Consider the following 14,602-nt stretch of genomic DNA (forward strand, 5'->3'; position numbering starts at 1 on the left):
TATTTCGTTGGAAGCCAAACTAGCAGGTGGATGTCGCAACAAGCCGACGACAATAAATAAAGTGCATTAATAGTGTGCAAGCTCCCAAGAAATGCGTGCAAACTTTCGTCCACAAGCTGTTAATGTTGCAAAGATGTCTGATGGATTCTTGCCGAGCTTTCCATGATTTTGTGTAGCATTCACCAGAGACCAAGAAGGATGTTTAAAAAAAATTTTCAAAGAAGTGTGTCGTTAAATTTTATTGATAGCTCCGCAAAAATGTGAAATGAGGGTAAAATGTGAAAATTTCCTGGATATGAAGTTTATTTCTTGTCTCAAAAGTATAGTCATAACTGAACAAGGAATGTGGAATTATTTCATAATATCGTCTGTACTGTCTATGTATCTTGGAAAGAGTAATTTTTAAAAAAAACTTTTAAAAAATGCACTCGTGCATTTTTCATCTCAAATAATATTTATTGTAATTTGACTGTACACCAGCAGTGCTCACGTCACTCTTGTCAGATTGTAATCAAAGATTGAATTGAGAAGACCGATGGTGCTTTGTGGTGTTTTTGAACAACTGGATTCTTCAGTGTCACCGTGCAAATTCAGATGAGCTGGTTTAAGGGAAGCTTTTCACACTCGCTGGGGTTTTTCACGGGGTTAATGGCCAACACGTTCACGTGTCAGATACGATCAAGTGTAACTGAGTAGCAAGTGACAAAGAGTGCGCTCCGGTTCACTGCCGCGTGGCGCAAGCCAAGAGGTACACTTTCGCTTTGTTTACTGCTTACATTAAACACAGTTAACAGCCAAGTTGCAGACTGTACACGGGGCAAGTAAGTAATGAGGCCTGCTCCGCCATTTTGTTTTATTATTAAAGTGTAGTTAAAATCACGAGAGGTGTCTGTATGTGATATGTATGTATATGAATATACTGCAGTGCGGATATGACACAGTGTGTGTGTGTGCGCGCGCGCGCGCAGTATTGACTGCGTTTTAATATTTTTAAGGCACTGTATAGGCTGCCTGTATATGTGCTGGAAAACTTTTGCTGGTCCTGCAACCATTACATTTCAAATGCAATGATTGATGTGTCACGGTTGAGGAGGGTGGGACGCAATTGCGGATCGAGGGGATCTAAAAGTTAACCCTGAGGGATAACCACCAAATCGCTGAGCGATAGAAAGGGAAGGGGAAAAACCAAATAATAAAGAGCGAAGTAATCGCTCTCTCCACTCACTGAAACTTCTGTCAGCGGGCTCAGAAAACTAAAAGAAATTAAACACCGCCGCAGCGTAGCTGCCCAAAAAGAAAACCCCCACTAGAAAAAACAGAGTGGGGTCACTTACAAAAGAAAAAGGATATTCGCAGCCCGGCGGGTAGAAAACAAAAAGAAAACTAAGAGACGAGGGCCAAATGTCCTCCACAGCGCAGAGAGATAACCAACTCGAGAAGAAACTAAACGGTGATCAAATCAGGCAGATAGGATCAACACGGTAACTTCTGCCGATTCTCACACCCCTACACACTAAGAGTCTGACAAACAATGAGTCTGCGCTGAACCCCAGAAATCAGGGGCTACATATAGGCCTCCTACACCTGACCCTCATCAGGGATAATTAGCTCAGACAAATACCTGTGAGGTGCTATCACCTCACCATAGAACTCATACACCTGCCCCTCGTCAGGGTCAATTAACCCACAGAAATCAGAGAGAGAGGTGCCACCACCTCACATGATGGGGTGGAGATGCTCACCTTATTTTTGTTCCAAAGAGCAGAAGGCACACTGCAGAAGTGATAAGTCATGGTAGACACAAATGTGACGGCACTGGAAACATGTAAACGGACTCCAAAACAGGAAGGTTTATCATGTATCGGTCTTTCATTCAGCATAAGTTGTTTTTCCTCCAAACTTTATTCAGCATCATCACTTAGTAGTGTGGTATACAAGCCACTGTTATTCCTGCATTTTACATTCTCTGAAGCAAGTTATAACAACTGTACAATAGAAAAGTTGGTCTGAAAGTGGGTAAAAACAACTTCTTTATGAAAAGCAGTTACAAACTCTTTGGGAAGCTGTGGAGTTTGCTTAGTGTTCCTCAAGTGCATGCTATTATTGTCACTTTGACTTTGAATACAAAAGAAAAGTAGGAAAGTCCATTCTCTTCTATGGTCACACTTCCTGGTAAGATTAATGTCCTTAAAGCTTGGTTATTTCAAACACTTCCTGTGAACAAAAGCCAACTGCCCTGAGATGAACGGCTGCTCCAGTGTATGCCTGTTATAAAGCAAAACTGCACACACACACACACACACACACACATACATTCATCCCTAAATGTCACTGGATATTATAAATGGTATTAGGTTTACTTGGGTCTTATTCTGCTGCTATTACAGTATCTCTGAATTCAAGGCAACCATTAATCACTAGAGGGCGCTGTTGATTGAAAAACAGACTTTTTTGAAAGAAATTTTCATTTTTATTTTCTTGTTAGATCTGTTCATATTCAGAACATTCTGATTTAATTTTCTTAACAATGATTATTCTTATTCTGTGTTTCTACTCTTGTTTATGCTATACTGTTGTGCTGTTGTATAATGCTATTACACAACATCATCGGAAAAAAGCTGTCTTAAGCATGAAATATTCAGGAGGTAAGTTCTACATTTTTTCATGTAATCCCTGCAAGCTTCTAGCATTGATAACTAAAGCTATGCTTTATGTGTATAATATAATCTCAGCCAAAAGTGCAAGAGGAATTGATCACTATTATTATTATTATTATTATTATTGTTACCTAAATAAAATGCATTGGGAAAGCACATGCCATTTTCTATATTGACTTCAATGTGTCCTCTCCTCACAATATGGTTTTGCCCATTATAATTTAAAATTGACTCGTCAGTGTATTGTCCAGGCTAAACAGCATTCTACAGGGAAAACATATTATATACAATATAATTTTAAACTAACCATAAGAACATTTTCCATGCTAAGGTCAACACACAGCCTTCAAAAGCTCAAGTGGTAGACCTATGAGACACAATGGAGTTTATAGCTGACAAAACAATGTTAATTTAATCATCATTCTCATTTCTAATTCTAATTGTACTTTCATTTGAAATCCTTGTGGTAAAATTGTGTTTACAATGTGTTGACACAGCCTCAAGCAAACTTTGAAAGACTGTATATTTATGTGGACATTTTCAAACAAGTACAGACGAGCATGGATTTCCTCTCAAACCCCTAGCTGACCCATAGATTTTTATAAAAGTACATCGCATCATTTGGCCAAAAAAACACAAGGAGCTCATTCTGAATAGAGAAAATTACACAATTTAAAGACGTACAACAGAGCATTTTCACAGAAAAACTTTACTATAAGAATGCACGTTAGTTCTTCACTGAATGATACACATAAATATATCAGATGTCACGGGATAACATGAAGGCCTTTAAGTTTATACCATCATCAGCAGTATTTCCAATGTTATTTTCTGGACTTCAATCTACCATTGAGCCCCTAGATTGATTCTGTCCCTTGGCTTTCAGGTGTGAATCATGGACTCAAACTCATCGATCCTCTGCCTGGTGTTTCCTTTGCGGATGGTGCGGTAGGAGACCGTGTTGTACTTGGAGAGGTTGGCGCGACTGACGGACTTCTTCCTCCTGCCTCGGCCAGTCGGCTGGGAGCTGCTTCCATGGGAACAGGTGGAATCTTGGGAGCTGTTCTCCTGCTGCTCTTCCTCCTCCTCTTCACCTTCCTTGCACTCCTCCTCAACCTCTTCCAGGCTGTCGCTCTGCGCCTCCTCACTGGGCTCTTCTCCAGTGGCGCCTCCTGCCCCGTTTAGCTGGGCCTCCTCCCCATCTGGCACGGGCGTGGCCTTTGCCTCTGACATCATCACCTCTTCCACCTGCTCCTCCTCTTCACCTCCCTTGCACTCCTCCTCACCCTCTTCTAGGTCGTCGCTGTGCGCCTCCTTGCTGGGCTCCTCTCCCGTGGCCCCTCCTGCCCCATTTAGCTGGGCCTCCACTGCATCTGGCATGGGCGTGGCCTTTGCCTCTGACATCATCACCTCTTCCACCTGCTCCTCCTCTTCACCTCCCTTACATTCCTCCTCAGCCACTTTTTGGCCATCACTCTGCATCTCCTCCCTGGGCTCCTCTCCTGTGGCACCTCCTGCCCCATTCAGCTGAGTCTCCTCTCCACCTGGCATGGGCATGGCCTTTGCCTCTGACATCATCACTTCTTCCACCTGCTCCTCCTCTTCACCTCCCTTACACTCCTCCTCAACCTCTTCTTGGCCATCATCCTGCACCTCCTCCCTGGGCTCCTCTCCTGTGGCACCTCCTGCCCCATTCAGCTGAGTCTCCTCTCCACCTGGCATGGGCATGGCCTTTGCCTCTGACATCGTCAGCTCTTCCACCTGCTCCTCTGATGTCACCAAGTCTCCACTGTTCCCAGAGGCTAAACAGACACAGCAAGCGATTTTAATAACTTTAATGCCTAATTCGCTTACAAATCTGTGTTTTTACTGGTGTTGGTTTTAGCTGTGGTTTTAATGCACTTTATAATCAAATCAGCTTGCTTTTCCACTGTTTTAAACTGTGTACTCCATTTATTATTATTATTATTATTATTATTATTATTATTATTATTATTATTATTTTGCTGTGCGGTTCATTTAATTCATCAATGGTGCTACGATTACACTGCAGTCCTGGAGAAAAAATGACAAACAAATGAATAACCATGTTGAGTTATGAATCATACCCATGTTCTTAACGCAAGTCATACTGTCATATATTGAAGAAGTAGTATATCAAAACAAGGACATATAGTAACATGCAGCAAATAAATAATTTGAAGTTGCTTACTTTAAATAATATTGAACAATTAGGTTTTGCCAGTTTGTGGAATTAATTCATAAAATAGGAACTGAATATTTTGTTCTGGGATTATTTCCTGAATTAAACTTCCTCCTTCACATATTTAATAGCCTGGGTAATGTAAGAGCATATGGTTATGATAGTTGATATGATATGAAATGATGGAAAATGATCATATTGATCATATGTGTAATGTTTCCACATGATCTCCCCAATTTGAGATTTTTGAGGTTTCCACATGATCTCCCCAATTTGAGATTTCAGTAATTTTAAGTATGTTATATAAAACAAACAAATCAATTACTAGTTAATTAAAATGTAATCAAAATGTAGAGGTAATGCTACAAAATAATAACCATATTGTGAGTTGATGAAATAAATTGATTATTATTATTAGTAGTAGTAGTAGTAGTAGTATTCAGTGGACCTATGATTTTATGAAGTGATTGTTGTTTAGATAAAGTTCAAATATCCTTTCTATAAATAAAATCCTATCATACTATTACAGCAAAGTGTGTGCTGAAGCTCAGTGAGCACGCTCCTTACCGTCCTGCGTGCAGAGCTCCAGGTCTGGCTGTGTCTGGGGTTCTGTCAGGCATTCAGTGGGAATGGCAGGGCTTTCAACAGCGGATCCTTGGGCTGAGGTTTTGTGGACCTCCGCCAGAGGGTCTGTTTCAGAGTTGGGGAGCCCCTCCTTTAGGGGCGCGCCGTTCTCATCTGGGGACGCCGCCTCGCTCTCGCCCGCCGACGAAGCGACCAGGGGGTCCCCCCGGGTTTCGTCGTTGTTCACTTCAGCGAGGTCCACAGCGTTGGTCTCCGTTTCCGGCGAGACCCCCTCGGACGTGCCTCTGTCCTCCACGAAGGCATCGAGGTCCCCCCACGGGCTGTCCAGTGCCCCGGCGGCAGCCTCCACTGCATCCTCCAGGGACTGAAGGAGCCCGAGCCCCCCGATGATCTCCATCACTCCTGGGGCTTGAGCACCCCGGTCCAGGTCCAGCAAGCTTCTGTCCATCATTTCAGCCATGTCTGAGACGTGCTGAAAAGCAAACGCTCTGCTCTCTCTCTCTCTTCAGTCACCTCTGCGCTCTGTCTCGCCCTCGCGTTTGTCCTGAACTACAAACAGGACTGCAGGTGTCCTTCGATGTCCTCGATCGTAACCTGGCCTTGTTCCGTGCTCCCGGTTCCGAGCCCCGGACTGATAGAACACAGTAGAATGTAGAACACAGAGCCAGTATTCCCTAGCCCGTCCTAGCTGGTCTGGCTGGCCAATCGAAAATAGAGACGTTTCATCGGTCATAGGGTTGGCCTTGTTAGTCGATGAGGGAAATGACCACCTTGCACGTTAATGATGAATAAAAAGCACTGGCTGGGAGGATTTTTTTTTTGCGTTCATGTGCGATGTAAGTCTTTAAGCAGGTTGGGCCGTCAAAAGACAGAGGTTTTGTGTGGAGGAAAATGAATGGCTCTTTGTCAACTAGTTTCAGAAAATGAAGTGATTGTCCTAATTCCTTAATCCCCCCCCCTGAGTGACCACCTTCTCCCATAGCCATTCTGCAACTGGATTAACATTCTCCCGAAGGTTTACTGGTCACGTTTGTATAAAGCAGCATAAGCTTGGACTGCAACCAAGCTGAGGTATTCCCATCAGAACCGTGTTACATACACAGATGAACCTGTGCCCCCTTAAAGAGGATTTCTAGTGCAAGTGACAAGTAGCATACGAGTAGCTGCATATACACATCACATAAGTAATCACTAATTCTACTCAAGCACAATGAGGGTTATTCCAACTGGCCAGTATGAATGTGTTGTAAGATTTATAATTTTGTATTTTTATTCATTAATGATTCATGTATAGCTCTCACTCAGGCTTGTGACCGAAGAAACAATCGAGTGGACTGGCAGCGTTTACCTTTAGATATTTTTTTGTTCTGCTTCCTGTAAATAGCACAGAATGCTTCAAGTGATTTAAAGCTCCAAGTACACCAAAAAAGCTACCCAGACGGAGCCAACATGCGCCTGTGATTTATTTCTTTTTTATCCCCCCATCTCTCGCGTGCGAGTTTTGCTGTCCTTGGATGAGGAATCTCAGGACATAATGTGAGACAGGAAAAATATCGTCGAATAGAAAAACAAGCAAGTATGTTGTGACAGAGCCTGAGGCAGAGCCAGGCTTGTCTGCGGGACTTGAATTTGAGTTTGCAGTTAGCGGTCGAAAAATAGGATGGCCTGCTTTTGTCTTACTGCATACTTGAAAATCTGTGACATCCCACACACCTCAACGTGTGACAAAGTCTGCAGCTACCAAATGGGAACTGCAGTCTTTTTCAGAACACATTCTGCAGGCCCAAAACGCAATTAGGTATCCAGCCCAGCAAACTGCCACCAACTTAAAAAATGCTTTTCTGAAAATCATTCACATTAGTTATAAAACTGACTGACATGTTGGTCACCAATCGGCACCCTGAGCCGACCAGAGGAGGATGGGTTTCCCCCTTGAGCCTGGTTCCTTCCAAAGTTTCTTCCCATCTGCCACAGGGAGTTTTTCCTTGCCACTGTTGCCTTAGGCTTGCTCCTGTGGGGGTTTAGGCCAGGGTTGTCTGTAAAGCGTATTGTGGCAACTGCTGTAAAATACGCTATACAAATAAAATTAGATTGATTGATTGATTACTCAAATTAGTAAATGAGCACAATAGCAAAAGCCAGTCCGGTCAACACTGGTATACTTTATAAGGTCTTTAACTTTAACTTTAACTGCCATTTAAAAAATCACTTTCCTGTGAAAAGCAAAAAAAAAGATATTCTCTGGTGATGAGACCAGCCCACCGGAAGCAGGGTGCGTGTCAGGCAATTTTTGGCTCGATGAAGTCCTGTGACGGGAGGTAGGTTGTGGTTTTACAGATTACAGCAGTGCACCGGTATTTGGGTGCTGCTGTGTCTTACACCATTTCCACAGAATGATATTTGCGAAGCCCCCTTCCCAGGTTAGTTGTAAAAACAAAAACAATCTCAGGGGACCTAAAATCAACCATTTTAATAGACACTGTATAATTGAGAACGTCAGAAAAGTAAAGAAAAAAAAAGACAAACATTTGCAATACGCAACAAACAGTCATATGAACAAATTTACATAAATAGCACTGCTATACTGAAAAGGTAGATATGCAAATGAAACATGACGTGAGTAGATAAGATTTCTCGTGTACTGTAGTCTGACAGAAGCACAGTGAAGAGGTACCTTCACTGAGAACATGAAACCAACTGAGAAAAAAAATTACTCGTGCAGTTTGCACCTTCTGTCAGCCACATCCTGTTTTGAACATCTCAGAAACTATCCTCTGATGCTTCTCATGAACGTACTACCAAATCATTTCTGTGTGTGTGTATATACATTTACAGTACATGAGTATGTATATGTGTATATATATACACATATATAATATATACATATATATATATACGCACACACACACACACACACGTATTCTCGTGCACACAGGCACGCACGCACGCACACACATACACACACACTAAAAGCTAAACTTCATAAAGAGGTCAGTAGTTCACTATAAAAGGAGTTACGGGAAAGGTTTTAGAGGAAAACGTTACAAGAAGGAAGGGCTCCGTGCTTTTGTCCAGGAAGTGTAGTATGCTGCATTAATTATGAAACAGATTATTTAAAAAATCGCTCAACCTTAACATAAATTGCACCCGTAATGCTTAATGCTTTAATGCTACAATCGGAACCTTTTTTGAACCAATCATGCTTTGCATGTTATCGATGCTGTAAGGACCAGCTATGAATGTTTTGCTACAAATGTTTTTAAAGGTGAATGATACTTGAACAAATGTTTTTTTTTTATGGTGAATGATACTTGATTATTGCTGTAAAGATAAGACGAGGACAGAGTACAGTTTGAATTCCTCTGCACTCTGAACATCTTTGTCATGTGAATGATAAATGTGTGCTGCTGGGAGGATGATGCTGTTGTGAATGAGCAGTACAGTGTGTCCAAAGTCACATGGTCCGCGTGAGGCTCAGACGTTCTCCTCCTCTTCCACCGAGTGGTTGAATCCGGGGATGAATTTCAGCAGGCGCTTCCTGACGCTACCCTTGCGGGACCTCCTGGGGAGCGTCCCGAACAGGGAGCAGGCCCCCACGGCGTCCCAGGACGGCGAGACGGAGCCGCTGCTGCCCGCCAGGCTGGTGGTGCGCTCCCGCGGGACGTCCCAGCGGAAGAAGCGGTCGCCGTCCATGCTGAGGGGGCTGAGGTCCTTGAACACGCCCTCCTCGCCCTCCTCCGCCTCCTCCACGCTCCTCCAGCTGCTGTCGCTGGAGAAACGGACGCCGCGCCGCCCCGCGGGGGAGGCCAGGGACATGGGAGAGTCCAGCGAGGGGGGAGCCGAACAGACGCTCATCGCCCCTGAAGGAAGGAAAAGTCAGTTCCCTTGTGAAACAAATGTATGGTTGGAATGCTCATTGAATATTGAACATAAAAATACACCATAATGAAAATAATATGTGTCACAGGTGTGTAACTTAATCAATGAAGCACCTTTTTTCACTAAAAACATTTTTCAATTTCAACCATTACATTTTATTTTTAAAACAAGAGTGTATATTAGTAGAGAAGAACCATCGCAATGCTGTATGAAACATATTAAACTGTAAAGCAATGCTACTCTTTTTTTTCTAACAGAAAGTATTCAGACAGTGAAAAAAATTATGCAGTGACGCTTTTCTGTATATGCTCAGCACATGCTAAACTATGCACATTTTTAATTGATGAGAAAAGCTTATAATGACAAAGGAAGCTGCGGTTTTTATAGAAGTCCCCGTACCAGAGGCAAGGCGCTGTTCCTGTAATGTCAGTCTCTGCAACTCCACCCATTTTGTCTTCAGTCTTTGCTATGTGGGGAAAAACAGAGGTTCTCGGGGTTAGAACTGACAGATTGTGCAGGGCAAGCAAGGTTTTCACCTACCAGAATTACCTAATTTCTCAAAAACAGACTGCTTCAGGTGAAATACATCAAGCTCATTCAATGTTCTGCTGCAGCCACAGGGGAATTTCTGATCAGGCCGAATTGCTGGTTTGAGTTCTACCCAGTAATTACATTACATTACATTACATTCATTTAGCAGACGCTTTTATCCAAAGCGACATACAAAAGTGCATTTTCATGATCGTAGACAACTGCTGAACACGGGTTCAGTAAGGTACAATTACTTATTTTGTAAAGCTATTTCTAGCCGAGAACAAAGAACACTATCCTGGTCTAACATCTGCAAAGCCGAACTAGGCAGAAGAATAAGCTAGAGTATTAGGACAAATACAATTTACCAAGAAGTGCAGGGATGGGGCAACATGTAACAAGTGACAGGAAAAAAGGGTTTTTTTTTTATTTATTTTTTTTTTTTATATATATATATATATATATACACAGCGTGGTGGTGGTTATTCTAGGTATAGTCTGAAGAGATGAGTCTTCAGGCCACGGCGGAAGATGGATAGTGAGGGGGAGGTTCGGAGAGGGACGGGGAGTTCGTTCCACCACTGGGGAGCTAGGGTGGAGAAGCTCTGTGATCCCTTTGGGCGGGTGGGAGGGGTTGCAAGACGCCCTGCTGCCGCAGAGCGGAGTGGTCGAGCAGTAATGGGCCTAACCCTAACCCTAACCCTAACCCTACCCAGTAATGGGCCTAACCCTAACCCTAACCCTACCCAGTAATGGGCCTAACCCTAACCCTAACCCTAACCCTACCCAGTAATGGGCCTGCTTTTAAATGATCATATTTTGTCGGGGGACGATTGCTTGATTTTGAATTTCGTCTAATGTGTTTTTCCCAGTGTTGTAGAACAAAATTATGCAATCTCTTCCACTATTCGACAAAATAAAATGAAAAACTGATTTAAGTTCAAAGTGGTTGTGTAGGTTTACCTTAATAATAACATGCTCACCTTCCCAATACGCACACTTGTTTTTATATCTTTATATATATCTTTTTATGGTCTTTATCCCTTTTATAGCGTGGGCTTTTTGGATTGCTTTTTCAAAATTTGAAGTTCAATTGCCAGTAGTGATTGTTAGACCAGCATTAGAATGTTCGGTTAAGAACATTCTAATCAGATACTTGTGATCTCGCATCTTAAAGGGTTAAGTTCGGTCTGTTTGTCTACCCTGTTTGCATTGCATTATGGAGGGCACATGGTTTGTCTGGCATTGTGTTTTTTTGCTCCCAGTGTGTCTTTTAGATTGCACGGTATTCAAAACTTCCAAAAATGTAATTGCTTTAAAAATCCAATGAAAAAAAGACTGCATCACTAATCACAAAATATTCTATGGTGGCCTTTGTGTCAGTAAAACTGTGCCCTTTGTGTCTTTAAAACTGTGGCCTTTGTTTGTCTCAGGCAGAATTTGTGGAGAGGAAACCAACGCCCAACCATGCTTTCGTTCCCTGCACTTCTGAAAGCATTTTAATCTAAGAGGAACATTGCCCTCAGTAAACAAGAAGAAGAAGAAGAGAAAGAGAGAGTTACCTTCAATAACCTCAGCTTCTTCTCTAGCTCGATCCTCTTGACCACCGCCCCACTCACTGTTTCCATCCTGTGGGTAAGAGGGGGAGGCAGAGGCCGTGAGCTGACACTGTGGTTAAGGCCCTCAACTCATTAATGAGAGGGTGTAGGCTTATATTCTGGGTGGAGCACTGTTTTTTTCCCCCAGCGATAACCTGAACCTTCTCCCAAAACATCTGTGTGGAAGTATGAATTGAGTCAACAGAAACAGTTATGGACACTAAAGTATACTGATGACACCACCTACACGTGCATAGAGAGTTGCTGACACTCTTGGAGAATGCATCTTTATTTTGCTTTTGGCTTTTTAGAACTGCAGAAATTTTGACTGCCATTTTAAGGGGATGCACCACCATGAAAAACTATGATTTTGATTCCATATGTCAATTTTGATATTTTTTTATATTTTGCTTCTATAGTTTCATAAAATGAGCAAACTACAGGTAAATAATCGTTATAAATAGTTAATTTAGATGATAATATAACACCATCGTCAAGAACACGATGCATAAAATAAGCTTATGATAGCATATTTTATGATGGTTGAATCATATATCGTTAAAAAGCTTGTTTCCTGGAGTGTATAGCCAGTATGACCATATGTGGCTATTTCCTTTGCTGTCACTGTGAGGATGGACGAAAGACAAGCAGAACTCCTCGATTTCATTTACGTTAGCAAATCTTTAACAGCCATTTCCTCAAAACTGTATATTGCCCCTAGGTTATTCAATTTATCTCAACTTTAACAATAGATACAGCTACATAATTTTACATACTGTTTCTTAAATGTTATAGCTAGGGCGTGTCAGAGGCTTTTTTTGATATGTTTTGTCATTTTCATTTTATGTGGCATTTTATCAGTAAAAATAGGTTAAAAAAAACAGCATGTACATATTGTTTTTGGAATAATTAATTTAAAAAACAATATTTTGACAAAAGCCTCTGACAAGCCCTAACTATTGAGTTATTTATCACATTAAAAAAAAAATCAGTTCAGATTTTAACTGTTGAGCTTAAATATTGAATACCTTATATGCAAATTAGCGCATATGTAATGAGCAAATCGCTCATTTGCATATTTTAAAAATTTAAAAAATGAAAAGTCATAATACAAAAAAACCTTGTATTTGTGTGTTTATTCAACTGGTAAAATTTCATTTTGATATGAGTAAAGGAATTTTTTTTTCCTATTAAGGGGTGGTGCCTCCCCTTAAGTGAAGGCCTACTGCCCCCTCCCTCTCAGTTCAGACCGCACCTCTTCCAGTTAACCCCTTCCTGCCCAGGGACAGGTGACACGACCCACTCACGTCAAAATGTTGGCGGAGCCTCGAATCAGGTTGACGATGTGCTGGTGAGCAGAGCCCTCTGTGCAGGCGCCATTGATGGAGACGATGACATCGCCTGGCACGCAAGCAGACAGAAATAAGTTAGCCGGGGCCACAGCTTCCTGTGAGAACCTGCTCTAAAAGGGGCCTGGCATGGGAACCGATGGGCGGGCCCCCCTGGGGGACAGGAAGTGAGGCGCGCTGTGCTCACCGTCGGTTAGCCCTGCGGCCTCGGCGGCGCTGTGCTCCTGCACCTTGCTCACGAATGTGCACATCTCCACCGTGCTGCTGTCCTTCAGCTGGAGGCCGTACGTCTGCAAACAGAAAGAGGCGCACCGTGAGACCTCTGTTAGCGAGCGCTCTTAAAGCGGTACACAAGAACTCAGTTCATTCCCCCTCAACCCTGCCGTCCTCAACCGCAGCAAATACTAAAAATGCAAATGCAGCCTGCTGCGCCTTCAAATGCCTCAAAATGCAAACGGCGAAAATGCGAGGTGAAGGCCACGCGAATGGCTTACCTGCACTTCAAATCCGAACGTTTCGTTGTCTTGCTTTTCCAGCACAACGGTCGTCCTGGGTTTGGTGCAAGGAAATAAGTGACCATGAGTCAGTCTGGTTTGTTTACAGGAGAGCAGAGAGAACTTTTGCCCTCTCACACTCTAACCACAAGTGCTCCAGCCTCTGTACTATTCAAACATTTAGGCACACTTGATTACCGTAAGATATCAGAATGAATAAAGCTGTTCTTATTTACCTTTGAGGGTCTGTGTAATCGACCAGGGAATTTGACCGAGTACGAGTAACCTGGAATGAAAGAAGTATGCTTTCTCTAAGTATATATAATCACGGTCTTTGTGCTAGACAAATTAATCACCAGCCAGTTCATGTTCAGTGCATACAAATGTTGATTGTGATGTAAATAAAACTTGCCCACACCTATTACTTCTGTAGTTTTAAATATAAGTTTAGATTATGGTTGTAAACTTAATTAAGACCTAATATATCTGTAGTACAACGTAATATCACACATGCATTACGTTTGAATATGCAAATTATGCAACACGTCTCTTTTCTTTCTTAAAAAGTTCTTAATTAAGACGTTAAAACAAAAACAATTGCCGCTTCTTGCCTCTTCGGCAACTGACTTCCTGGTTGCGGTTTACTCATACTTGCACGGAATTAACACAACAAGCCCATAAAGCCCTTTAGTTACACAATGCACATGCAATTATAAATTCAAATCCTGCAAAAACGAATGTTTTCAAACACCTTCAGAGAATTCATTTAACTAATTTCAATCTTTTTCTCTCTCTGGTGAAAGCGTAAAGTTGGTCTCTCTCTCTCTCTCTCTCTCTCTCTCTCTCACCTGTTTCTGTCCTCTGGGCAGATCAAGGCTCTTTGTCTTGTTCTGCCTGTGCTTGCGGTCATTCTCCCCATTAAGAGAACACCTGTGCCACAGGCTCCTCTTGCTCCTCAAAGAACTGTCCAGAATGCAATTGTCATGGGCGCTCTGTTTGAGGAGCCCCTTGACACTCATGGTGGAGATCACAGCCGTCATACCTCTTCAGAACATGACGGAGGGGCGCGAGCGGCTGCACAGCTAAATGATCAGCAAAGCGGAAACCCCAGACCATGTGATTGCGCCGAAGCGCACTTTGCAGATCAGACAGCCCTTGCGCTTTGGTTTCTTTTGTATCCTTTGTTCTTTTTTTTTTTTTTCCCAGAACGTTTCATCTGCTCGGGGGGAAAAAAAAAAAAAAATCTGCTCTTCTTTTTCTTTTTTAATACCCTAGTCTTTGTGAGCCCCCTGTGCAATTCGGTTTC

General features: G+C 42.4%; 2 protein-coding genes across 2 annotated transcripts; both read right to left on the minus strand.

Annotated features, from left to right (window-relative positions):
• Nucleotides 1-1,883: 1,883 nt before the first annotated feature.
• Nucleotides 1,884-6,221, minus strand: LOC135241193 (ermin-like). The gene is made up of 2 exons (XM_064311388.1): nucleotides 5,428-6,221; nucleotides 1,884-4,459 (listed from the first exon to the last, which is right to left on the minus strand). The coding sequence occupies exons 1-2, from the start codon at nucleotides 5,903-5,905 to the stop codon at nucleotides 3,540-3,542; spliced, it is 1,398 nt and encodes a 465-aa protein (XP_064167458.1). The 5' UTR covers nucleotides 5,906-6,221; the 3' UTR covers nucleotides 1,884-3,539.
• A 1,679-nt stretch (nucleotides 6,222-7,900) lies between these two features.
• Nucleotides 7,901-14,602, minus strand: cytip (cytohesin 1 interacting protein). Its single transcript, XM_064310990.1, has 8 exons — nucleotides 14,145-14,602; nucleotides 13,533-13,582; nucleotides 13,297-13,351; nucleotides 12,990-13,092; nucleotides 12,761-12,854; nucleotides 11,418-11,484; nucleotides 9,724-9,790; nucleotides 7,901-9,305 (listed from the first exon to the last, which is right to left on the minus strand). Exons 1-8 carry the CDS (start codon nucleotides 14,334-14,336, stop codon nucleotides 8,920-8,922), a joined length of 1,014 nt encoding a protein of 337 aa, XP_064167060.1. The 5' UTR covers nucleotides 14,337-14,602; the 3' UTR covers nucleotides 7,901-8,919.

The sequence above is a fragment of the Anguilla rostrata genome, chromosome 15 (assembly GCF_018555375.3).
Source record: "Anguilla rostrata isolate EN2019 chromosome 15, ASM1855537v3, whole genome shotgun sequence".
Lineage (NCBI taxonomy): Eukaryota > Metazoa > Chordata > Actinopteri > Anguilliformes > Anguillidae > Anguilla > Anguilla rostrata.

Coding starts and splice junctions, on each gene's coding strand:
- LOC135241193 (XM_064311388.1), bottom strand. CDS start 5,905: ATGGCTGAAATGATGGACAGAAGCTTGCTGGACCTGGACCGGGGTGCT. Junction 4,460..5,427: donor GGAGCTCTGCACGCAGGACG/GTAAGGAGCGTG, acceptor GTGTCTGTTTAG/CCTCTGGGAACAGTGGAGAC.
- cytip (XM_064310990.1), bottom strand. CDS start 14,336: ATGACGGCTGTGATCTCCACCATGAGTGTCAAGGGGCTCCTCAAACAG. Junction 13,093..13,296: donor CGTTCGGATTTGAAGTGCAG/GTAAGCCATTCG, acceptor TTCTGTTTGCAG/ACGTACGGCCTCCAGCTGAA. Junction 9,306..9,723: donor GGAACAGCGCCTTGCCTCTG/GTACGGGGACTT, acceptor TCCTTCCTTCAG/GGGCGATGAGCGTCTGTTCG.